The 26,268-nt window shown below is 44.0% G+C and overlaps 4 protein-coding genes across 5 annotated transcripts in view; 3 read left to right on the forward strand and 1 right to left on the reverse strand.

Annotated features, from left to right (window-relative positions):
* LOC307110789 (olfactory receptor 13C7-like) overlaps nucleotides 1-26,268 on the reverse strand; it is a 66,691-nt gene that overhangs the window by 10,492 nt on the left and 29,931 nt on the right. The window lies entirely within an intron of this gene.
* Nucleotides 2,207-3,279, forward strand: LOC307111056 (olfactory receptor 13C7-like; the record flags this gene model as incomplete). The annotated part of the gene is made up of 1 exon (XM_079790760.1): nucleotides 2,207-3,279. The coding sequence occupies exon 1, from the start codon at nucleotides 2,323-2,325 to the stop codon at nucleotides 3,277-3,279; it is 957 nt and encodes a 318-aa protein (XP_079646886.1). The 5' UTR covers nucleotides 2,207-2,322.
* LOC307111360 (olfactory receptor 13C7) lies at nucleotides 8,153-9,112 on the forward strand (the record flags this gene model as incomplete). Its single annotated transcript, XM_079791194.1, has 1 exon — nucleotides 8,153-9,112. The coding sequence occupies one exon, from the start codon at nucleotides 8,153-8,155 to the stop codon at nucleotides 9,110-9,112; it is 960 nt and encodes a 319-aa protein (XP_079647320.1).
* LOC307110791 (olfactory receptor 13C7-like) lies at nucleotides 17,296-18,255 on the forward strand (the record flags this gene model as incomplete). The annotated part of the gene is made up of 1 exon (XM_079790168.1): nucleotides 17,296-18,255. The coding sequence occupies one exon, from the start codon at nucleotides 17,296-17,298 to the stop codon at nucleotides 18,253-18,255; it is 960 nt and encodes a 319-aa protein (XP_079646294.1).

Consider the following 26,268-nt stretch of genomic DNA (forward strand, 5'->3'; position numbering starts at 1 on the left):
GATTAAAGCTGGCCCCAAACAACCAGAGCTCCAAATTGCTCCATGGCTCCGGGACAGAGCCTCTGGGGAGAGGGCGAGGGGCAAAGAGCAGGGGGTGTCTGCCCTGCGCATGCAGGCTGGGCATGGCTGCCAGGACCCCTGGGAAGCAGCTCCTCAGCCTGTCCTTCCTCTTGTTCTCTTGCCGGGCATGGAGGAGGCCATTGAAAGGGAGCAGCCAGAGCCCCTTCACCTGTGGTCAACCCTAACCTTTGCTTACCTGGCTGTGTAAGCGAAGGGACTGCTGAGCCTCAAGACAACTAAGCAGGATTTGCTTCCAGGCACAGCCCCAGCAGGTAGGGCTGTACCAGGGAGGGTCAAGCAGGGCAGCTGTAGCAAATCACCTCCCAAGCCCAGCGCCTTCCAGCATCCTCCCTGCCATGAGACCTCTGCCCAGGTGAGCTCCTGTCCCCACCATGGCTCATCCCCACGCGGAGTGCTCTCTGTGGCTAAAGCTTCTTCAGGTCGGTGGGAGGAAGAGAAGAGGTGGTTGTGAGGGAGACTTGGTCACAGCTTCCATGTCTGAAGGGTTTTTCTAGGGGAAGGGAGCAGGCATGTCCTGGGAGCCTAGACCCGTGTGGGGGCAGACAGAGTGAGGAGTGGGGAGGACATTAGAGGAAGGAAGTGTCTCCTTAAAGTAGGGGACACTTTCCAACAATCAAGCCTGGGAAGCATGCACTCACAAAACCGCAGATTTTCAAAGCAGGAATGGGAAAATTGCTTCATAGAAGGTATTCATACAAGGGCGGTGAAAGAGGCAAGGCTAGTTGTTTTACAGCATTCCTGCCCAGTCTGCGAATCTCCAGTCAATAATATTAATATCTCCAAAAACAGATTTCTTTTCCCTAAATATTTCCACCGTCCACAGTTAATCTCTGAAAATTGCATGAGGACAGCTTCCCAATGGCTTCTCCTATTCAATCGCCCCCAACCAGCAGCAGTGTAATAGTCACAGATGCAATGTGTGAAGCCCAGAGACGGCCCCCCAGCCCCCTGCCCAAGCCCTGCTCTGAGGCAGATACTTTGGAGAAAGGTGTGACACCTGTCTCTCTCATGAGTGTCCTAGGGAGAGTGAGGAGGACCACGACTTCATCATCGCTCCTCTGCTTCTCCGTAAACCTGCTCTGGCACAAATGGAGGAGCCAGAATACAATCAGGGTGGTGAGGGAGGAGCCCTGGGGAGAAAGTCGGGAACCTCTTTGATCTTGTTTGACCTCTCTGATCTTGTTTCCTCATTTTAACATGAGCAGTCAAGGCTTGCGGTTTTCTCTAACGTAGTGGACCATTCTGTAGTGATGGAAGGACATCCTATATGCAGTGCCTCCTTAGAGTCACCTCTCTGCAAGGCTGGGTAGAACTGTCTGCTTTCCTGTGGAGAAAGCATTACGGTGGTGTTGCAGTGGTTAGAATGGTCAACTAGATAGAGAAGGGTCTGAGCTTGGAGTGGTGACATAAAACAGCTCCAGAAGCATAGAGCCTGGTCACAATGTCACAGATGCTCACAGAGGGAGGCACATAGGACACTTGTCCTTGGATTCTTTTCCTGCTCCCCAACTCCCAGGGCCGGAGTAGACTGAGGAAACTGCAGTGCCGTGGACAAAGGCATGGGTAGAGAGGGGGAATGTGGAAGTGCCTCTGTTAGGGTCTCCATGGTCTACCAGCCAGAAACTCCTTATGACAGCGTCATGAAGGGAGAGCACCAAACGTAAGAAATGAAGTATAAACCAGGCATCGAGTAACAAATGTAAATGCGAGGCAGACCCTAATCATCACATTCCTTTTGTACAGGACTCCAGGGGGAGCCAAATTACCATCAGAAAAATTATTACACAAGCACAGAATTAGAACCAGGGGAGTGAGGTAAAGTCAGTGGTCAGCATCACTGAATATGACAACCTCCCAGGACACTGGAGGGGCAATTTGGGGAAAGGCAGGGTTGACCCTCTGGGTTTCTGTTTTATGGTCTTCATGTAGGTTTATCCTTATGCATCCCTTTCCTCAAGTGTTAACACTATTGAGCCAGCTAAAATTCTTTCATATATCATGGTTTGATTAGATTTCCAGGCTGTCCCTTTCCTGATTTTGATGTGATATAGCCTGAGATTTAAGGTAAATTTAGTAGACAGTGAATTTTGTCCCTTAGATACTGATATTACAAACTGGTGTGTCAATGGGTACATTTAATTATAATTGCTGGAAGCATTTCATTATAATCCCCAGTATGGATCCCTATAAACATGTGTTTGCTGTTCTCAGTTTTCCTGAAGGTAGAAGAGAGAATTTAAAATGGAAGTGGCCAACCAATCCATTGTGGCAGAATTTGTCTTGCTGGGGCTTTCAGATCAGCCGAAGCTGGAGAAAACATTCTTTGTGCTCATCCTGCTGATGTACCTGGTGATCCTGATGGGAAATGGGGTCCTCATCCTGGTGACCATCTCTGACTCCCACCTGCACACACCCATGTACTTCTTCCTGGGGAACCTCTCCTTCCTGGACATCTGCTACACAACCTCTTCCATCCCTCTAGTCCTGGATGGCTTCCTGACCCCCAGGAAAACCATCTCTTTCTCAGCCTGTGCTGTGCAGATGTTTCTCTCCTTTGCCATGGGAGCCACGGAGTGTGTGCTTCTGGGCATGATGGCGTTTGATCGCTACGTGGCCATCTGCAACCCCCTGAGATACCCCATGGTCATGAGCAAGGCTGCCTACGTGCCCATGGCTGCCAGCTCCTGGCTGGCTGGTGGAGTCAACTCTTTGGTGCAGATCTCTCTTGCAGTACAATTACCCTTCTGTGGGGACAATGTCATCAACCATTTCACCTGTGAGATTCTAGCTGTCTTGAAGTTGGCTTGTGCTGATATCTCCATCAATGTGATCAGTATGGGGGTGGCCAATGTGATCTTCCTGGGGGTCCCAGTTCTGTTCATTTTTGTCTCCTATATCTTCATCCTCACCGCCATCCTGAGGATCCCCTCAGCTGAGGGCCAGCGAAAGGCTTTCTCTACCTGTTCTTCGCATCTTACTGTGGTGGTCATCTTCTACGGGACTATTCTTTTTATGTATGCAAAACCCAAATCAAAGGACCCACTGGGGGAAGACAAGCAGGATGTTTCAGACAAGCTCATCTCTCTCTTTTATGGAGTGCTGACTCCCATGCTCAACCCCATCATCTACAGCCTGAGGAACAAGGATGTGAAGGCTGCTATGAAAAACCTAGCGAGTCAGAAATGCTTCACCCAGTGACAATAGGAGGAAGCAGTAGAGTGTCTTGTGATTCTATGCACACAGGGGATCCCCTAAGAAATGACCACATGATAAGTACAGACTTGCTCGGTTTTATCACAAAACTGCCCAAACAATGTCCATCAGGACGGGACTTTCCTGAGTGATTAACATTGCAACATCAACTCTCTAGAATGAAGAGGGGGTTGTGCTAAGTCATGTAGAACCAAGAATAAGGGATGCTTAAAATTTATTTTTATTCTGAAAAAATAAGCAATAAAATTACAACTTTGTAAAAAATTATACTTCTTTCTTAGTTCATGTACAGACCAGCTGCAATTTGTATATGCCAATCATGTTGTTCTCTGCTCTACTGTGCAATGGGGAGCATGGCAACGAGGAACAGTTATTAGTTAAGTGATGTCCAAACTAAAATCCAATCTGCATTTTGGAAAGTTACCAACAAAGACATGCCAAATGACACTATTTAATGCCTCTTTGACTGTAGGAGCTCAGAGTGTTTCCAGTTTAATTATTTCCTGTTTAATATTCTAGAGCCAATTTTGGGGAATGCCTCTTGCTGTACATAGAGCATATCTATTCCTACCCTTCCCCCTCCTTCCCCAACTAATCTAATCTCTGCAAAGAGAAAAAATAATTGAAGCCATTATAACTTTGCTCCAGAAGGTAAAGGAAAATTTAATCATAATGTATGAATAGATAGAAAAATAGGGAAAGTAAAAAAGGATAAAATGAAAATTCTAGAACTAAAAACTGAAATATTCAAATTAAAAATACAAGCTGGGCTTTCAAATTATTGGAGATTACAGAAGGAAAAGTCAGCAAAATAGACCAATAAATTGTATTCAATCTGAAAAACAGAGATAAAAGATTGAAACAAATGAGTCTTAGTGAACTTTGGGACCATAAAAAGGTCTAACATATAAATTTGAATCACAGAAGACAAAAAGAGAGAAAGAATGAAGCAGAAAAATATTTCCAAAAATAATAGAGAAAAATATCCCAGAAGTGGTGAAAGACACAACAATGCAGATTAAAAAAAACACAGAAAATTTTATAATAATATACAAAAATAAAAAGAATATAATATATCATAGACACACCATAATCAAACTACTGAAGAGGAAAAAATAAAGAGAAAATCTTAAAAGCAGATTTGAATGGCTGGTAGCTTTTCATCAGAAAAACAACAAGCTAGAATATAGTGGAAAACATTTTAAGAATATTAAAAAAGAAAATAAACCATTCTATAAGCAGCAAAAAATTTTTAAGAATGAATACAAAATAATGGTTCTTTTAGATAAATAAAAACTAAGAGTATTTTTTTCCAGCAGATCTGTATAACAAGAAATATAAAAGAAGTTTTTCATGTTGAAAACTTATGATATCAAATGGAAACTCAGTTTTTTAAGAAGGAAAGAAGAGCACTGGAGATTGTAGATATGTGAGTAAATAGAAAACTCTATTTTTCTTTTAATTTCTTCAACATTTACATGAGCATTTAAAGCTGAAATTATAACATCATATGGATTATGGTTTATGTATATCTAATACAGATTATGTAGACCTGAGCACATATTATCTAGGTTCTCTGCTACAGGGTCTTTCACAGGACTGCTATCAAAATGTTGGCTAGGTCTGAGATCTCATCTGAAGGTTTGACTGGGGAAGGTTTACTTCCAAGCTTATTTACATGGATATTGGTGAAACTCAGTGCCTTGAGGGTTGTTGGTCTGAGGAACTCAGTTCTACATTGTCTGTTGCCCAGAGACCTCTCTCAGTTCCTTGCCAAATGGGTCTCTCCAATCTGGCTGTTTGCTTCATCAAACCCAGAAAGAGAGTGTAGTCTTCTGGTTAAAAGCAAGTCACTAATGGGGAGGAAATTACACAAAGCCATAAATCCCAGTAGGCAAGAATCACTGGGGCCATCTTAAAGGCTGCCTCCACATTCCAGATTCTACCAACATAGAATGGCCTCCCTGGACTGTGTTCGATACCTTCTAGTCTATGAAGTTCAAAAAAACAACAACAACTTGAGCCCTAACCGGTTTGGCTCAGTGGATAGAGCGTTGGCCTACAGACTGAAGGGTCCCAGGTTCAATTCCGGTCAAGGGCATGTACCTTGGTTGTGGGCACATCCCCAGTAGGGGGTGTGCAGGAGGCAGCTGATCGATGTTTCTCTCTCATTGATGTTTCTAACTCTCTATTCCTCTCTGTAAAAAATCAATAAAATATATTAAAAAACAAAACAAAACAAAAAAACAACTTGTTAAGGCTGTGGAAGAAATACTCAAGTCCAAGACCTGTGCCAACCTCTGTCCCCAACATGGTTTTCCCCTTCCCTCCATCCCTTGCCTATCCCTTTATTTGTAAATTATCCTCCACGTTCAATGCCTGGCCAGAAATTGCCTCCTCCTTGAAGTCTCCCCACAGCTCTAGAGCTCTAGGTGAAAGTCTCCCCAAGTCATGACTTTGAGCACTTGGTTTAGAAGCACTGTGCTCACAGCTGCTGGTTCCATGTGTCACAAGCATAGCATGTTTATAAATAATTCTTATCTTCCCAGCTGCTCTTTTCAAGAATGATAAGCATTTTGAAGTTTGCAGAAATTCAATCAGGACATGGAAATGCTTCCCTTGATGTCCTTCAGTGGCTTAAGAGTGGAAAGTTCCATCAGGAACAAAGAAAGGAAGGAGAAAAATAAGTCTTTTTTGGAGTGCTTTCAGCAATAATTGGATCTTGGGGACATTGATTCAGAAATATAAAAAGTTTTCTGACTTTCTATGATTCCATTTCCAAACTTTTAATCACTCCAGGGAACACAGTAGTTCTAATTACAGTGCTGCTTTCAATTTTTCTCCTACATGTGCTAGTTGTTCCTTTGGGTATTTTGCCTAAAACACAGAACCAAGGCAGAGTGGGGGAAACTGGCTTTCATCACTTCTTCAAATAAGAGGTGGACATCTCCGCCTGGGCCTTTCAAATTGGTGTTGCTATTTCTGGCCCAGGTCTGTCCCCCCAAACAAAGCGACCCTTTCTCAGTAGGTTCCTGATCAAGGTAAGTGAGAGTTCTTATAAGAGGAATCCTTAACCTTTCATTAACACAGTAATATTTTTCAGCTTCTGGATTTTTTCCCCCAAAAGGGTTAGGGCTTGAGAAGGGAAGAAGTGAAACAATTTCAGTGCTTTCACAAAGATTGAGGGCCATACAGATCTCCTTCTTCCTGGGTCAAAAAAAAACCCAAAAAAAAACAACCACCGAGATGGCAAGAAACCTATGAAACTTTTCAATCTCATTTTATGAACTCGCTAACTTCAGAGACACCTTGAGAAATGAGAGGGTCACATGGTTTCAAAGCCTCCTCTTGTACAACTCCAGGGAGCACCATTCACATCGTGGCCATGGAAATGGCTGGAGTTGTCCTGGAGTTATGCTTCAGAGGGTATCGTTTATGTTGTCTACAATATAAGTGGGGTCTCCTGGAGCCCTATATCATTGTGGCTTGGAATTGAAGCGGCCTCATGGCCTGAGCAGCCCATACTTTCTGAGTCTTCCTTCCCCACTTCAAGAGCAGCTCTGCTTTACATTTGAGGGTTCTGAATTTAAGAAAACAAAAGTTCTCTTTCATAACATCATTGCTCTCTTCTAGTCCCAGTTCAGAAGAGGGTAACTTGAGGGTCGAAGAGAGGAAAGGAGTTCAAACTCTACATAGCAGGTTAGAAGGTTAAGCAGAATATAGCCCAAATTTGTGGCTTACAGGCCAGGTGACTTTCCACAAATTCAATGCAATTCTGGAAGGAAGCTAAATAAGAAAAACTTAGAAAGCTGCCTGCTTGGTTCAATATAAAGCATTTTCTAATACTCCAGAGCTCTGCAAATAATGGAATACACTGTTTGGTAATGTCGTGACCTCTTTATCATGAGAAGAGATAAAGCCGAAACTGAAAAGCCATGCTCCAGTGTGGTGCAGACGATCTAGGATGGGAGCGAGGGTTGGACTAGATTACCTGGGGGAGCATAATTAGTGACAGGATATTAATCTGGGTAACATATCTAATCAGGAGCTGAGCCAGAAGGACTGTTAATATCCACTGATTCTTGTGTGGACACTCACCAGGAGGGAAGGTGACCCAGTAGAATGATAAATAAAAAAGCGCCAAAGTAGCTTTCCATAACTCCTATTCCTACCAATACCCTGAGTGCCCTTCCAGATGCTCTGGCCTCTCCTAAACCTTGTGTTTCCCCTCCCTGTCAGACTGTGAGCCCATTGAAGCTTGAGCCATGGGGCACCCTTGTTCCTCACAGGAGTTGTCCTTCCTACATACTGGGTTATTAACAAGTGTTTTGATGGATGGGTGTTCAGACACAGACAAAAGGATGGATGAATGGATGACTAGATGGATGGATGGAGAGCCCTGGAGATGGATGCTGCCCATGAGAAAGGAGATCTTGGGAACGACAGGAGTATGTTTTCTGGGAGAATGATCTGGAGAACAGAAATAAAGTGAGTATTCACAACTAATCCTATCACTAGTACCTGGCACAGTGGAAGAACATGGAGCAAACGTAAAGTCATTTTTACGATCCAAGTTTAATGAGATGAATTGCCATATAAGACATGGAATCACTAAAATAAATGTGCTGTCTCTGATTAAATGCATTAAATGATTAGAATCACCATTTTTAAACATTGTAAATTTGATGTCTTATTGCTTCTTTTTTCTTAGGAAGAAATAGAGACTGTGAACTCTCAGAACTGTTTTCTAATCACTCAGCCTGACTGAACTCAAGACCAGATGGCCTGCACCTATGTGAGGCAAAGAATGTTGAGTTTGGATTTCAGTATTTTCTTCAGTTGAAAGAGGAGACCTACCATGGAAAGTGCCAACCAGACAGCCTCTGTGACAGAGTTTATTCTCCTGGGCCTCTCTGCCCACCCAAAGCTGGAGAAGATGTTCTTTGTTCTCATCCTGTCGATGTACCTGGTGATCCTGCTTGGCAACGGGGTCCTCATCTTGGTGACCATCTTTGACTCCCACCTGCACACACCCATGTACTTCTTCCTGGGGAACCTCTCCTTCCTGGACATCTGCTACACAACCTCCTCAGTTCCCCTCATTCTTGACAGCTTCCTGACCCCCAGGAAAACCATCCCCTTCTCAGCCTGTGCTGTGCAGATGTTTCTCTCCTTTGCCATGGGAGCCACAGAGTGTGTGCTTCTGGGCATGATGGCGTTCGATCGCTATGTGGCCATCTGCAACCCCCTGAGGTACCCCATGGTCATGAGCAAGGCTGCCTACGTGCCCATGGCTGCCAGCTCCTGGGCAGCTGGAAGTGCTGCCTCCATAGTTCAAACATCCCTTGCAATGAGGCTGCCCTTCTGTGGGAACAACATCATCAACCACTTCACCTGTGAGATCTTAGCTGTCCTGAAGTTGGCCTGTGCTGACATCTCCACTAATGTGGTCAGTATGGGAGTGACAAATGTGATCTTCTTGGGGATCCCAGTTCTGTTCATATTTGTCTCCTACATCTTTATCCTCACCACTATCTTGAGGATCCCCTCAGCTGAGGGGAGGAGAAAGGCCTTCTCTACCTGCTCTGCCCACCTCACAGTTGTGGTTGTCTTCTATGGGACCATCCTCTTCATGTACGGGAAACCCAAATCCAAAGACCCTCTGGGGGCAGACAAACAGGACCTTTCAGACAAGCTCATATCCCTCTTCTATGGGGTGGTGACCCCCATGCTCAACCCCATCATCTACAGCCTGAGGAACAAGGACGTGAAGACTGCTATGAGGAACCTGGTGAGTCAGAAAATCTTCACCCAGTGATGTTTGGAGAATAGATATCCCTGTAGTTCTGTTCCCCTTGGCTGCTTTCACCCACCAATCTCAAAAGAATGTGTCCCCCAAAGAAGACACATGTGAGCAGTAATGAACATGGCTGAAGTGGCTCAGTTGGCTGAGCATCATCCTGTCCATCAATGGGTTGCCACTTTGATTCCAAGTCAGGGCATATGCCTGGGTTGCAGGTTTGATCCAGTTGGGGCACTTGTGGAGGGCAGCTGATTGATGTTACTCTCTCACCTCTCTCTCTCTCTCCTTCTTCCCTCCCTCCCTTCCTCCACTCTATTTAAAAGCAATGGGAAAATATCCTCAGGTGATGATTAAAAAATAAAAGAAATGACCAGAAAATCAAATGACACATATAATGGAAAATTTTACGGGACCTATTTTTTTAAATGTAAAACCTGATGGGAGAGTGACTTGAGGGAATGGAAGTGGAATGCTGCTAAACACACACACACACACACACACACACACACACTTAGTGAATTTTCTGATTCTCTACTGGGAACATCTGAACTCATCTTTGTGAGTAGGTTGCTCCATTTTGGGGAGAAAAACAGTTTAATGTACCTTTATGTTACATAAAGATCCAAAATCCTACTCTGGAGACAGTGTGGGAAAAACTTCATGACATCTATAATAATAAAAGCATAATATGCTAATTAGACCGGATGTCCTTCTGCAAGTCCTTCCCTCTGGACAAAGCTGTGGCGGGCAGGGTCCGAGGCAGAGGCGGCTGCTGTGGTGGCAGGGGCGAAGGCCCTTGCACGAATTCCGTGCATCAGGCCTCTAGTAACAGTATAAAAAACTGTCTTCATTGTAGATGAAATGGCACATTTTCAAATTTTATTTTTCTTGAAGGCAGGGCTGACATTGGAGATGAGAATGAAGTTGGTCTTCTTCATTTCCCTGAGACTCAAAGGAGTTGGAACCATGCAGATTCCATGTCAGGCATTTCCTTTGAGGGCAAGTAAGCCAGATCCTGTAACACAGGCGTGGAGGGTCTTAGGTTGGGAGCACTCATAGCTGGAACCCATTAATTCCATCCAGTTTTAAGGTTAATTTTCCTACCCTCAGTAAGTCTTGTTTAAGTACATAGTCTGGCTCTATAGTCCGGAGAGTTAAAGGATGGACCTATTGGGAGGGAGTAGAGCAGGGTGCCACTGCAGTCTGAGAGAAGCCGGAGTCAGAATGGTAAGGCGTGGCCAGAATAAGGTGAAGTAAGGTACCTGACAAGCAGTCCAGAAGTAAAATGTGTGAGGCTCTCAATCAGTAGAGAAACGAAAAAGGGCAAGCGATTGCAACACAGAGAACTTTGAATATCTCTTTTTCCTTGAAGCAACTGGATGTCCATTTTTTTTCTTGAGAATCAAGACTTTCTAATGAAGAAGAAGAAGAAGGAAAAAAAAGCTCCTTGCCTGCCTTGCTTGGGTGCCTGGGGTTCCTCCTGCCTAAGACATGGCCAGCAACTCTCTTTGGCCTCCTGGTGCTTTCCTGCCCACACTGGGCAGAAACATGGACACCAGTCACTGCCTGTGTGACCCCTTCAATAGTCTCGGGCTGTAAGAGTGAGCACATGGGGCATGTTCCTGTTTCACCATCTCAAAGGCAGTGTTATCTGTACCACCCTGGTGTGAACTTTTCTTGCCTTATTGAGCATGGAGTCATTCCATGAACTTTTTAGCTCACTATAGAGAGGATGACATTAACTCGGGAATTAATTCTAACCTTTCTAAGTCAAGAATTGACTTAAAAATGAAACATCCCGCCTGGTTGAGTGTCGACCTATGAACCAGGAGGTCACAGTTTGATTCCTGGTCAGGGCACACGCCCAGGATGCAGGCTCGATCCCTAGTGCGGGGCATGCAGGAGGCAACTGATCAATTATTCTCTCATCATTAATGTTTCTATCTCTCCCTCTCCCTTCCTCTCTGAAATAAATAAAAATATATTTTTTAATAAATGAAACATAACTGAAGAGCAAAATTCCTTTTCAACAACTTTATTTCACTAGTTTTGACTTGGAAAACTGTGCCTAATTCCCCACCCAGATCTTTCTACGGGACTGAAGGGGGTGTTCCTCCAGCTGCTGAAAGCACTGCCAGCACACAGCCTTCAGCTCTCAGTCATCCTCAGGAATTACCAAAGAGGGCTCTTAAGTAAAAAGAGCGGATTCACCCAACATCATGCCCCTTCCTCAGGGCGGCCCATATCCAATGACCGATTAATGAGGGATATAAATGTCTTGCTCCCACTGGGACAATTCTGTAGTGCCATCCCAGTTCCATGGGGTTGGCCAAAGCCTTTGTTGAAACTGCACCAAAGCCCAACTTCTCCCTCTGCCCAGTCCTGCTTCCTTATCCTCCCTCCCACCAGTGATGATCTCAAGAGTGCTTTCTAATGAACCTCCTGCACGCCAATCTCCATCACAGAGTTTGCTTCCCAGCAAATTCAAACTGTGACACCACACAAACTCCAATGCTCAAGGAACTCATGTTCTCTTTTCATAATCTGTGAACACTGGAAATACTTAGCAAAAATCATGTAGTATAGTCGGGTGAGGCAGTCTAGTGTAGTGTTAGCATCAGAAGTTTTGGAACCAGACCTGGGTTAGGTTCCAGCTCCCCTATTTATCATGCTTGTAACCTTGGTTTGTTTTATATTGTAGATAACTTTCTCTGGAATCTGCCCTCACCCTGCCCACTAGTTCAATATTTCCCAATCTTTTCCTTGGCATGAAATACATAGAAAATAATGGGATTTGAATGGCACCCTGGGGTAAGTGGATGAGTCTATTCACCTGGGGGCTTAGGTCACACTACATGTCCTACTTAGTGAGCCTGGGGGGGCACTGAGCTTGGCATATCTGGAGCCTGTAGCATACCAGCTAGAAAGCCTACCAAAGGCAGAATATCTTCTCCCTTAGCACCTGGTTAAAGGACAGTCATGTCCCTTCTCCTGACCACATATGGTTGGACTCTTGACCAAAATATGGCTCATCATATTTTTCTCTCCAAGGAATTTGGGATTTGGATATAGGGACCCTTGTTAGTTGGCATAGGGCTGGGGAGTGAACCCACAACCTTGGCGTATTGGGATAATGGTCTAACCAACTGAGCTACCCAGCCAGGGTGGCACAGGGCTCTTAAACTGAGAGACCACATAAATCCAGGACTGATGTGGCCATGGGTCTTATAAGGCAGAGAAAGCTGGTCTGCAGAAAGAGATGACAAATCGAGTGCATAAAGAGAACTAAACCCACACACACACAAAAAAAAACAGAAATAGAAGCTGCAATACATGAGCTAAGACTTGAAGTCATTTTTCTTTCATTTTATGAGAAAATTAAAACTTATAGAAAAGTGGAGAGAATAATAAAATGAATCCTTAAGTATTAATGTCTCAAATTCAACAATGATCAGTTCATGGCCAATCCTGTTCACCTATACCTCCATGGATTACTTCTCCCTCTCCTGAGTTATTTTGAAACAAATCCCAGATTATTATAGCATTTGTAGTGCAGCCTAGGTATCTGGGGTCAGGGGCCTCCTAGGTTTTAAAATCATGCTTCCTTACCATTTACACTGTGTGTTTATTTATTTATAAAATGTATAGATGTTTTACTGTACCAACATGTTATGCACACTCTAAAATGTTTACAAAAATAGAAATTAAAATAGATAACAAGAGCTAATATGGGGCAAAGAATAAAACAGGGATAGGTCCAAAATTCATTTATTAATTTAGTCAGTGACTATTCATTAAGTAGCTGCAAGCCAGGTCCTACTTTTATACTTAGGATACATCTGTGAACAAAACAGGGAAAAACCCTGCCTCTGTGGCACTTACGTTCTAGCAGAAGGGAAACAGACAAGAAACAATAACTAAAACAAAAAATAAAACAAAAGAGGATGTTAGAAACTGCTTGGACTCAGGACTGAGGTGTAAAGGAGGGCTGAACACATGCGTCCATTTTTGCTCCTTTCTGAAACCCACGAAAATGACAATAAGCATTTTTTGTTTTATTTTTGCAATGACAAAATGTATAAGGAGAAGAAGGAGGCATCAGAGTGATAACAGTTGGAAGGCTGGAAAAATGCCTGGATGAGTAGTCATTTTCATAGTAGATTTGATAGAACCAAATCCTAAGCCACAAAGTAGGAGGGCTGAGCAACAATCAGATTTCTAGCACAGAAGAAGCCATCGTACCAGGTATCTTTGGACCCAGGAAGAAGGGGGTACAACTAAGATAAGAAGGATTCGATGAAAAACATATTTAAAAACACAGTCCCTACAACCCCTCCCCCATTCTATGACACTGGTCAACTGTCCCTTACCTGCCCCAACAAAAGGTTTAGTCTCTGCAGAGTAAAAAACAACGGCTTTCTGCACTGAGGGACAGCAAGCACAGTTGAGAGCAGGGTACTGGATCATTCCGGGGAGAAAAGACTATCATTACAAAGGATCAAGAATTAGAATAGCTTCCGACTTTGCACCAGTAGTAACTTCAAATTCAGAAGGAAGATGATTTCCAGTAAGTTCCCAGAATTCCATACCACACAGTGATGATTAATTTTATGTGTCAACTTGACTGGGCCATGAGGTACCCAGATCTTTGGTCAAACATTATGTTGGGTGCGCCTGTGAGGGTGATGAATATGTGCATTGACAGACTGAGTAAAGCAGATTGCCCTACCCAATGTGGGTGGGCCTCCTCCATCAGCTGAAGGCCTGAGTAGAAAAAGGCTTCCTCCTGACTGCCTTTGGGCTGAGACATTGGTTTTCTCTCTGACGTTCTTTCCTGTATTTGCCTTATCTTGATCACGCACTGATAAAAGCCCCACTTCCCGCTCCATGCCTTGCTGCTTGGGTTAGCTGAGGACACTCATTTCACCCCACATAAATATTCTACTTTGGCCTGTTCCTAAGAGTAGGAAATGAGCCATAGTGAGAGCTTAGAAGCAGAAAACACAGCAACCACTTCCTCTGATGGTATTTCTGTCAGGTGACTGGTACCTGACCACACTACAGCCGTGCCCGACTTCTCCTGAATGGGCTAATACTATAAGGTTATATTCTCAGGTGAGTCTTCCCCCGGATAGTGGCAAGTTTTTCCTTTACATAAAAAGCTAAGTTTTGCCAATGGACACAGACACTGGGGCGGTGGGGGCTTGCCCGGGGTGGGAATGACTGGGGTGGGGAAAAAGGAGACATATGTAAAACTTTAGACAATAATAAATAAATAAATAAATAAATAAATAAATAAAGCTAAGTTTTTAATTGTTGTTCAGTTTTATAAAATGGAACATGCTTTGTAGGCAGATACATTTGTAGGTGGTAAAACTATGAAGAAAACTATGAGCGTATATTCGCTTTTTATTGCTGTATAACAAACCACCACAAAATTAGCAGCTTAAAACAACATTCAATTATTGCCTAACAGTTCTGTAAGTGAGCTGTCTCGGTGGGCTCTGAGAAAATTCAGACTGTTGGCAGAATTCAGTTTAGGGGGCTGTTGGCCTAGGGTCCTGGCTTCCTGGCTGGCTACTGGCAGGGACCATTCTCAGCTTCTTGTGGCAGTTCTCAGGCCCTTGCTGTAGTTCCCTCCATCCTTACAGCCAGAAATGGCAGGTGAAATACTCCCCATGCTTTCAATCTGTCTTCTGCTTCTGCTATTAGCCTGAGAAAACTGACTGCATCAAAAGGCTCCCTGATCGGGTCTGGCCCACTTGGATAATCTTCTAATCTTAAAGTCAACTGACTTGGGACTGTAATTACATTGACAAAATATCTTCACAGCAGCACCTAGGTGAGTGTTTGACTGAATCCTCAGAGTACAGGGATCATGGAGTGAGATGGAGATCATTAAATTCTGCCTAGAATAACATGATTTCCATGAAAGTCAGAATAGTGATTACCTTTGGAAGAGAGAGAAGGGACTTTAATTGCAGTGAGAAATAAAAGAGGGGAATCTAAGGCATTGAAACATCCTAATTTTTAAGCTATGGTGGTACATAACGTAGATTTTAATATTTTTCCTTAATTATTGCAATACACTTTTTACATTCTTCTGTATATGTAATATATTTCACAGAAAGAAAAAGAATCTATGCAAGGCATAACGATTTGTGACCATGAATGTAGCATATATTTAATTCTAAGACTTTTAGAAGCCAATGCACAATGCAGGTGTGTGTCATTTGTAAAAGAAGTGGGAGGAATCACTCAAGTCTTTTATTTGTTCCTGACATCGGGCAGCCTCCTCTTGGACACCAAGGACACCTGTGGAATGAGAGCTTAACACGTGTGCCACCCTTCATCCCCAGTATTAGTGTTAAATAGAAGGGGGATACTAGAATGTGGCTGAGATATGTCAGAAAACAGTATTCCTGGTTTAAGATGCTTCTCTCTGCTGTGTGGGTGGTCACAGCTCTCAGCTGGGATCGTGGAAGTGGAGGATACCAGATCCCAATGGTAAACCAGCCATGCTTTCACAGAAGCACAGGTATGGGATACTCATGCATCCACACATAAGAAAGACTTCAAATAATAGGATATCACTTTTGCCATCAAAGGGCCCTTTTCAAGCTCACAGCTGCTGTGAAACTCTCCTGGCAGGAGCCCAGACCTTACTCATTTATGACCCTCCCAATGCCCTTTGAAGGCCTGGCCTATGGTAAGAGCTCAGAATCTATTTGGCGAGACACAGATAAAAGGGCACCTTCTAGGTCACTTGCTTCTTTCCAGCCCTAAGATCCTGAATTTGGAAATGGGCCAAGGATACTACTGAGCTGCAAGGATTTGTCCTTTGCCATGGGTTTCACATCCTCTTACGGATATCATAGGCTCTGGGTGAGAGTTCTCACTGATTGAGGGTTGATGTTAATTCTGGCAGGACCAAAACGACCCTTCTTCACTGGCGCTTTCAATAGCTCAGCAGGATGGGTACAAGAGAGGGAGGGGGAAGAAAGTATTTCTGGTAGGACTTCAGAATAAATTGGGTCTTGGGGACATAATCCCAGATGTATAAAGTTTCTAAACTTTGTCACTTTAGTTTCTAAACTTTAAATTACTTCAGGGACTTGTATAATCCCAATAGGAGGGTAGAATTTAAATGGCTTCATATATGCAATGGACGGTCCTTTGTGGATTTTACCCAAGGACAAGAAAGCGTAGCTTTAACACATTTCAGGCTCCAACTCCTCTGGCTGCTACTTCAGACCAGATTGGCAATTTTCTGACCCTGGACTATTCCCAGACCTCAAAGAAGTAATTTTCTTTATTAACTTATCTACAAAAAAAAGGTAAGAGAGCAATTTTTAAAGAAGGTGTAGACTCTTGTGGTCTCAGCCCCGTTGCTGGCTTCATCCCTTGACTAAGTGGCATGGGGGTAACTTGAAGGAAAGAGAAAAGGACATCTCATTGGTATGAGAGAAAGTCCAAGAATGAGAAGTTCATGAGATCATTTAGGCCCTGGGATGAAATACCATTAGAATAATCCATTCCAAAGTAAGTGTTAGGGAAACAAGGTCCGGGGAGGAAAGGGGACTTAATGATCCCCACACAATGAGTGATTGGTGAAGGCCCACTTCTTCTGACAAGTGCTCCAGAGGAGTTTGTCAGGCAAGTGAAGGAATGAATGAAGGAAGGAAAGAAAGAATGAATGAATGAATGAATAGCTTAGGGGCCTTTAGACTGTCAGACAGAACTATAAATGAGGAAGAAAGTCATATCCAAAAGTATGTGGAGAGGGAAACCGTCAGCAATTGAGGATGAAGGAGACCAGTTAGTTCCCCAAGATCTATGTCCCAAAGGGGGGAAAAACATAAAAATGAAATATAACACTTCTCACAAAATTGATTAAAGTGAATCAATGGTATAACTTGAAGTACATGAGTAATTCCTATCTTGAATTTGATTAGAATATTAAATTCAATCAGGTGACATTTCCAACATCTCTATGGGGTGGCCAAATAACCTCAGGTAGATTTTGATCTAATTCTCTGCATTTTACTTAGAAAAACAGAGAGAACCATCCACGTTGCCAGAACAGTTCTCCAGCTGCTCAGCAAGGCGTTTCCCCACTGACTTTCTGACCAATTTAGGCATCAGAGAATCATGAAGCTGGCTTTCTGAGTTCTTGAAGATGACAAAGTAAATGCAACATGGACAGGTCCAATCAGACCTCCCCAGGGTTGGGGTTCATTCTCCTGGGCCTCTCTGCCCACCCAAAGCTGGTGAGTACATTCTTTGTGCTCATCCTGCTGATGTACCTGGTGATCCTGATGGGCAACGGGGTCCTCATCCTGGTGACCATCTCTGACTCCCACCTGCACACACCCATGTACTTCTTCCTGGGGAACCTCTCCTTCCTGGACATCTGCTACACAACCTCCTCAGTTCCCCTCATTCTTGACAGCTTCCTGACCCCCAGGAAAACCATCCCCTTCTCAGCCTGTGCTGTGCAGATGTTTCTCTCCTTTGCCATGGGAGCCACAGAGTGTGTGCTTCTGGGCATGATGGCGTTCGATCGCTATGTGGCCATCTGCAAACCCCTTAGGTATCCTGAGATCATGAGCAAGTCTGCCTACGTGCCTATGGCTGCCGGCTCCTGGGTAGCTGGAAGCTCCACTGCCATGGTACAGACATCCCTAGCAATGCGACTGCCCTTCTGCGGGGACAACATCATCAATCACTTCACCTGTGAGATCCTGGCTGTCCTGAAGTTGGCCTGTGCTGACATCTCCATCAATGTGATCAGTATGACAGTGGCCAATGTGATCTTCCTAGGCATCCCAGTCCTGTTCATCTCTTTCTCCTATGTGTTCATCATTGCTACCATCCTGAGGATCCCCTCAGCTGAGGGAAGGCGAAAGGCCTTCTCTACCTGCTCTGCCCACCTCACAGTCGTGGTCGTCTTCTATGGGACCATCCTCTTCATGTACGGGAAACCCAAATCCAAGGACCCACAAGGAGCAGACAAACAGGACCTTTCAGACAAGTTCATCTCCCTCTTCTATGGGGTGGTGACCCCCATGCTCAACCCCATCATCTACAGCCTGAGGAACAAGGATGTGAAAGCCGCTGTGAAGAACCTAATATTTCGCAAACATTTCGCCCAGTGATGGAGGAAAAGTTCTGATGGCTCTCTGCTCTCTAGCTTCTCTCACCTGAGAATCTCAGAGTTCAAGATGAAGGGCCAACTACATCAAAGGTTACACAGGCAAGTCTAATTCCACAAAATGGCTAGGTGTGAACAGAAAACGTTTTATGAGACTTTTTTTCACCTCATTCTACAAGCAATTCTATAAAAGTATGTTCATGTTGGTAAAGCCTTATAGTTCTCTATCTCTGATGTATAGTGAACAAATCGATGTCAAGAAAAAGCAGCTCTTCAAGTTTTATTGTTTAACTTATAAAAAGCTCTAGTCTGACAGTCTTAAACTCAATGGCTCCTTGGCTTCTTTCTTTGAATATATTTGAATGGGTCCTTATTTTATGCTACCTTTCAACTCTTCCTGTTCCATATTAAATAGCAGAATATTTTTATCTTTATCCTCATTGTTTCTTTCTCCTTATTAATTCTTAAAATTGTTTCCTAAATTTTTCCCTCCCTATGTCTCCATAATTAAGCCCTTTTCCTTCTCCTTAATCAAGGTCCCCACCAGAAAATCAAGTCATACTCTTGGATTAGAGAGGGTAATGAGGAAAATGTAGCAAAACAGATGCAAGAGTCAAAGGTTCAGGCTTCTTGTCTTTTCACTTTTTAAAAATGTTATTCATCTCTGGGTTCTGTCCCTAGATATCACTGGCCTCCTATGGGTCATCAGAGTAATGTGGGAACTGATATGTGTCAAGGAGATCAGGTTAATTCATTAATCATCTGACCTTGTTTGACCAAGCATGCAGCCAAGTGGAATCATCACTCACTTTCTACCTAAGAATCCCCAAAGCCACAGACAGGTCAGAGGGAGATGGAAGTGATGCTCACCAGGAGACATCTAAGAATCACCCGCATAATTGGTGAGGAATTCCAAGCCAGCTCCCAAGAGTAATCAATCTAGAAGTCCAGAGAAAAGAGTGAGCAGAATGGAAAACCTCTGATAGTTCATCTAGATTTTTAATCCAATAGAGAAGAAACAAACTAACAACCCAAACAATCAGTCTTTGCTGAGAAAGAGTTATTGCAGAAAGATGGTGTAAATGTTGAAGAAAATTCTCATTAGTATTCTCTGTGAAATTCAAGATAAACTGTTTTGGGGGACAGGAATACTATCATATTATTACACTTATTCAAATGTATTATTTCAACTTCACAGTTTGAGGCCAGTGATGTTTCATGTTTTTATTCGAGTGACTAAAACCCCAATGAGATCTTTAAGCTGAAATTATGAATGGAGCCAAAACGGAGGTAGAAGATGGTGGAGGAAATAGGGTTGTGCCAGCTCACACTGCCCTTCATCTCCATCCCCCAAGGGTTCCTCAATCCAGAGTCACCACCCAACTCAAATGGGATCCACACCATTGTCGCCAGGAAAATTAGAAATTTTATAAGAATATTTTTTGCTCCATACCCAGAAATAAATTTGAGAATCATAGGGGGAAAATATAAGAAAAAATAAATTACCCAGTTAATCATTAAAGAGATAAACAACCTAAAAACACCAACCACCTACTAAGAAATTGAGAAATTGTCATGCCAGGCCAAGAGTTTCACAGATGAATGTTATTAAATATTCAGGACACAGAATGTTTTAATACTGTTCAAATAATTACAGAGCATACAGCAAGATTATCTTCCAAATTCCTTTAACCTGCCAACAAAACATTGATGTTAAAACATGTACTATATTGATGCTTCTTCTTGTGATTTTTGTGAGATGATACAATGCCTCTATGGTGAGATGAAGTGGGGCGAATGTCGTAGGCATCATGATGTCGTGCTAGGTTACTATTGACTTTCTAATGAAAGATCAGAAGGAGGATCAATCATCTGCTTTTGTTTTTGAGAGTATATGGGTTCTTCACTCTGTACACTACACCTGGCTTCAGCATATGCCCTGCAACATTGCCACATAGTACCAGAATTAATCTGTCCTTCCATGCTTTATGCCTTGGTGCCTTTGTACTTTATTTTATTTTTTTAATCCTCACCCAAGGATATGTTCCCATTGATTTTAGAGAGAGTGGAAGAGAGAGGGAAAGACAGAGAGAAACATCGATGTGAGAGAAACACATCGATTGGTTGCCTCCTGCATGTGCCCCGACCCAGGCCCAGGCTGGGGAGGAGCCTGCAACCCGGGCATGTGCCCTTGCCTGGAATGGAACCGAGGACGCTTTGGTGAGCAGGCCAATGCTCTATCCACTTAGCCAAGCTGGCTAGGACTGTACTTTAATGAATGTAGGTTCTATTGGGCATCTTCTTCAGAAGAGCCTGGTTTTATCACAATTATAGACTTGCTTTGGATGCTATCCTATCTACTTAGTCAACTTCAACTCAGCAGCCTTAGGCAGATGCAGTCTTTCTCTCCAGTAATTGTTATAATGTCAGTCCAAACCTATTCCTGAGTCTGTACCCATCCTTCACTTGCAGTAAAGCAGTGATCTTGCTGTCATTCCTTTCAGGGGATCCTTGCTGAAGTCTCTGGATAGGCTCCATGCTTTCTGGCACAACACGTGGTTGTCAGTCGAAATGCATTTTGTGTTTGTCTCTTACCCAAACATTTCATGCCTTTTCTATCTTAACTAAACACGTATTGCTGTGGCCATAACTTTTTAAAAAATCTTTATTGTTCAGATTATTACAGTTCCTCTATTTTCCCCCTCATAGCTCCCCTCCACCCGGTTCCCACCCCACCCCACCCCATGCTCTTATCCCCCCGCCCCCACTGTCCTCATCCATAGGTGTATGGTTTTTATCCAGTCTCTTCCCACACCCCCCACACCCCTTCCCCCCGAGGATTGTCAGTCCACTCCCTTTGTATGTCCCTGATTCTATTATATTCACCAGATTATTCTGTTCATCAGATTTTTTATTCACTTGATTTTTAGATTCACTTGTTGATATATATTTGTTGTTCATAATTTTTATCTTTACCTTTTTCTTCTTCTTCCTCTTCTTAAAGAATACCTTTCAGCATTTCATATAATACTGGTTTGGCGGTGATGAACTCCTTTAGCTTTTTTTTTTTTTTTTTTTTTTTTTTTTTTATCTGTGAAGCTCTTTATCTGCCCTTCAATTCTGAATGATAGCTTTGCTGGGTAGAGTAATCTTGGTTGTAGGTTCTTAATATTCATCACTTTGAATATTTCTTGCCACTCTGGTCTGGCCTGCATAGTTTCTGTTGAGAAATCAGCTGACAATCATATGGGTGCTCCCTTGTAGGTAACTAACTGTTTTTCTCTTGTTGCTTTTAATATTCTATCTTTGTCTTTTGCTCTTAGCATTTTAATTACGATGTGTCTTGGTGTGATCCTCTTTGGATTCCTTTTGTTTGGGGTTCTGTGCACTTCCTGGACTTGTAAGTCTATTTCTTTCACCAGGTGGAGGAAGTTTTCAGTCATTATTTCTTCAAATAGGTTTTTAGTATCTTGCTCTCTCTCTTATTCTGGCACCCCCATAATTCGGATGTTGGTACGTTTGAAGTTGTACCAGAGGCTCTTTACACTATCGTCATATTTTTGGATTCTTTTTTCTTTTCTGGTTGGGTGTTTTTTGCTTCTTTGTATTTCAAATCTTTGACTTGATTCTTGCGATCCTCTATTCTGCAGTTGGATCTCTGTATATTATTTTTTATTTCAGTCAGTGTATGCTTAATTTCTAGTAGGTCCTTTTTCATATCCTCGAGGGTCTCACTAAATTTATCGGCCTTTTCTAGAAAATTCTTGGAAAACCTTATAACCGTGGTTTTGAACTCTATCTCCAGTCGTTTGCTTTCCTCCATTTCTTTCATTTGTGACCTGTTTCTTTGTCTCTGCATTTTGGCTGCTTCCCTGAATTGATAGAGTGGCTTTGTGTGCTAGGTGTCCTATAGGGCCCAGTGGCTCAGCCTCCCCAGTTACCTGAGGTGGACACTCTTGGTGCACCCCTTTGTGAGCTGTGTGCACAGTCTTGTTGTAGTTAAGCTTTGATTGTTGTTGGTATCACTGGGAGGAATTGACCTCCGGGCCAATTGGCTGTGAGGATCAGCAGTGTCTACGCTAGGAGAACTATGCTGGAGACACCCTTATGAGGCAAGACTTGCTTCAGTGGGGCTTTGGTGCTCACTGAGTCTGTCCCCTGAGTATGTCCCTTATGGATCTGAGGAGTTGTAATCTGGATGGTCCCACTCTGACCCCTGGGTACACTGGCTCTTAGATCTCCAAGGAAGTGCTAATTTAGCCTCTGCCTGAGGCCACCCAGCAGGAGCTGCGGAGAGATCTGCAGATTCCTCTTCTTTGTTTGGGTTTTGGAGGTGCCCAGATGGGGCCCAGCTGTGAAGCAATGCAAGCTGCTTCAGGGCCTTGGGCCTTCTTTTGGATGTTCTGGGTCTCTCTGACTCAGCTGCAGTTTGATAAGTAAGTTTAGAATTCAAGGGACAAGGCCATTCATATGCAAAAGCCTCTGCGCACAGCTTGGGTGGGGCGGGGTCTCAGGGCGGAGCATACAGCAATGGTTTCCCGTCAGCCCTGCCCTAAGAGGCCCCCCGGGTTTCAGTGTCCTGCGGTAATCGCTACAAAGCACCTCTGAGAGAAAGCCGTCCTCGAGTTCAGCCCGCTGCCAGATAGTCCAGTTCTTCCCGTATGAGTCTGGGTCCCAGAATCTCACCCGGAACTGGAGTTCAGAACAGTCAGGAGCTTGTGTCTCCCTCCAGCTTGAAAAAGCCAGCTGTGTACTCAGATGCCAGCCCTCTCCACATGCGCGCCTCCATTCCTCTGCCTTCTGCACCTCCTCTGAGTCTCAGTGTGCTTTTCTCTTTCCTCCTAGTTGTAGAATTTCCACTCAGCCAGTATTCCTGTGGTTCTGGATGATGTCCGTTTTGTCTTTTAGTTGTAGTTTTGAAGCTGTTGTGTGAGGTGGCAAGTTCAGGTGTTTACCTATGCCGCCATCTTGGTTTCTCTCTGTGGCCATAACTTTTGCAGTTTTAGGTTCAACAGCAAAACTAGCAATAACTTCTTTGTCCTTCTTCACAATTTCACCCATTGAAGATTTGTTCTTAGTGTAGATCTTAGCAACCTCAGCATACTATTTTTTTTTCCTTTAAGCTGAAAACTTTCACCTTTTCACTTAAAGGAAGCACTTTATGGCTTCTCTTTGGCATATCCAAACTGCAGCATCCCTATTTTGTGCTTTGGGGCCATTATTAAGTAAAATACGTTTGTTTTTTTAACACAAGCACTATGAACTGTGACAGTCCATCTGATGCTTGAGATGGCAACTGTGATTCACAGGCAGGTGTGTTGTAGAAATGCTGAACTTATCGCACTACTCAGAAGGGCACACAATTTAAAACTTACTAATGATTTCTAAAACTTTCCATTTAATATTTTTGGACTGTAGTTGACTACGGGTAACTGAAACGGTGGAAAGTGAAACTGTGGATAATGAGGGAGGGACTACTGTACGCAGCTTTATGATGCTGGGCTGGAACTCTAAACCATTATTTCTACTTGGCTCCCTAAGGGTGCTGCTCATAGTGGGCGCTAGAGGGAGAGTGAAGGCTGGAGCGGGGAGGGAGGGACTTGCTCCTTCCCATTGCTTCCTGTTCCTGCCCAGGTTGCCCCTGCAATGCCCTGAGTGAGGCCCAGGAGCAGCGGCAGTGCTTCCTACTTAGTTGGGTCCAATGTCCTGCACCTTTCCACATTCTCAGAACCAGGCTCATTGTTCTGGGTCTCGGTTCCAAAAGGCCCCTCCCCAAACACCCACATAAATTCCATAGGAATCAAAGATTAAAGCATAAAAAGTGAAAAAAACGTTCTGAGTGAGAGGGAAGGGTGAGAAGAATTCTGAAAAAGGGCAGTTTATTCTGTAGAATCCATGTTGCTTCACGACCCAACCTCCATCCCGCTACTCTATTCTCCTAAGCAGCTCAGGCTCAAAGAATGTGGGTGGTGTCCTGGCTCAGTTAGGGCCCTAAACGATGGAACTGGTACAGGAATTTTAAGCCTCTGTGTGAGGAGGTCCTGGAGACGAGCATCAGAGTCTTAGGGCAGGAAAAAGAAGGAACGCTGTGGTACCTAGAGGGTTAGATTGGTGATTCCGGGCCATAGGGGGGCAGGGCTGCGGCTTCCATGTCAGGGTCGCTGGAAGAGCTGGGCGGTGGGGGAGGGGGTTTTCTGGCCCTGAGCGGAGGGTGCCCCAAGCTTCACTAGCCTTTGCAGCTTAGGGCCCCTTAAAGGACTCTCAAGTGGCTGCTGCCTCACACCCCAATCCAGACGGGCAGATTGCAGTGCCTGCCTCACTCTCAGGATGGCAGCTGCCTAAAGGGTGCCCGCTGCAGGGCACCCAGCGGCTGGTTAGACAGAAGAGCAAACAGAAGCCAGAGAAGCTAGTGTCGTCGAACCACTGGAGCCATGGTCGGCAAACTCATTAGTCATCAGAGCCGAATATCAACAGGACAACTATTGAAATTTCTTTTGAGAGCCAAATTTTTTAAACTTAAACTTCTTCTAACACCGCTTCTTCAAAATAGACTCGCCCAGGCCGTGGTATTTTGTGGAGGAGCCACACTCAAGGGGCCAAAGAGCCGCATGTGGCTCGCGAGCCGCAGTTTGCCGACCATGGCACTAGAGGAACAAAAACACGCCCAGAGCATTCCAGGAGATTCAAGTCCAGCACGAAAGTCTTTCTGATAAGAAGGCAGATTGGACACTTGTACACAGTGAAGTTTGGAAGCCAAACATGATCTGATGCAATTGGAGGAGAATGCAAGATCCGAGGAAGGAGGAGTGGGGAGTGAATAACAAAGACTTGAAAGTGTGCCGAGAAGGAAATGCCAGGATTTGAATCCAATCTGTCCGGCTCTGAAACCAACACCCTCTGGGCTCTGGCAGCACCAGGCTAGGCTTCCAGTGGGAACCAGGGATGGGATAGAATGCGCACGGACCCAGCCAGCGCTCAAGAGATTTCAGAAGAAAATGGAAAGACAAGCAAAATTCTGTTCTTTCTTCCAGAAAGACGTCCACTGCCCACCCGGACTCCATTCCTCCTTTAACACGACAGACGCTATGCTGACTCCGGCAGGCAGAGGCAGGCCTCAGTCCTGTTTCTTTATAAGCCACCGAGTAAACGCCACTTCAGAAAATCCTGTGACAGCTTTGTGGAAGCACTAAGACGTTCAGCCCACACACACCCTGGGTCCCTCAAATCTGGCTGAAAGAAAACACGGGGAGAATTTAGGCTCCGGGTCTTGGCAAAAGGGTAGGGTGTGGCAGAGGCCAGGCTCGCGCCACGCTTCATAAGGATTTAGCTGACGGTTACCAAGTAAAGATTTGGTAAAGATTTTTGGACCCCTGTAAAGATTTTTGGTTTGCTGCCTCTTCCTGATCCCGCCCCCCTCAGCTATGCACGTCCCCCACGTAATGACAGTTCAAGTAATGACTTGCTGACCAATGCCTTTGAAAGATTCTACCACTTTTCAGACCATGACTTTCTTTTTTCCATATGACCATGTTTTCACCCAATGACTTATGCTACAAGAAGCAGTATTTTAACTTTATGGTTTCAGGCAAAGATACACTCACCAGCTTATTCCTCAGCACGGCAGTTTCCAGTCGGAGGATATCATATGGAACAAATAGCAATTACTTGCCACATAGACATGAACCCAAAACATATAGCCAAGTGAGAGGGATGAAGAGGCAGGCTTAGTGGGCTGTGCACACACACAGTTTTCCCCAGGTTTTGAAGCATTCATGTGTTTATTTTTATTTTTCTCTGAAAGAATTTTCTCTGATGTAACTTTATTTTTACTGCAGTTTGAATGCAAAATTACCGTGAACCCCCGAAATGTTGAAATATCGCTGAAGAAAATGGTGCAGAAAGAAGACAGAACCTTCCAAAGAATCACTTTTCCAGCAGTCTCACCCACTTTGGCGAGGACTATAAACTTGACTATATTACACCTAATTGTGACTTGTTACATAAACTTGTTTTTATT

Source organism: Cnephaeus nilssonii, assembly GCF_951640355.1.
Source record: "Cnephaeus nilssonii genome assembly, chromosome: 14".
Lineage (NCBI taxonomy): Eukaryota > Metazoa > Chordata > Mammalia > Chiroptera > Vespertilionidae > Cnephaeus > Cnephaeus nilssonii.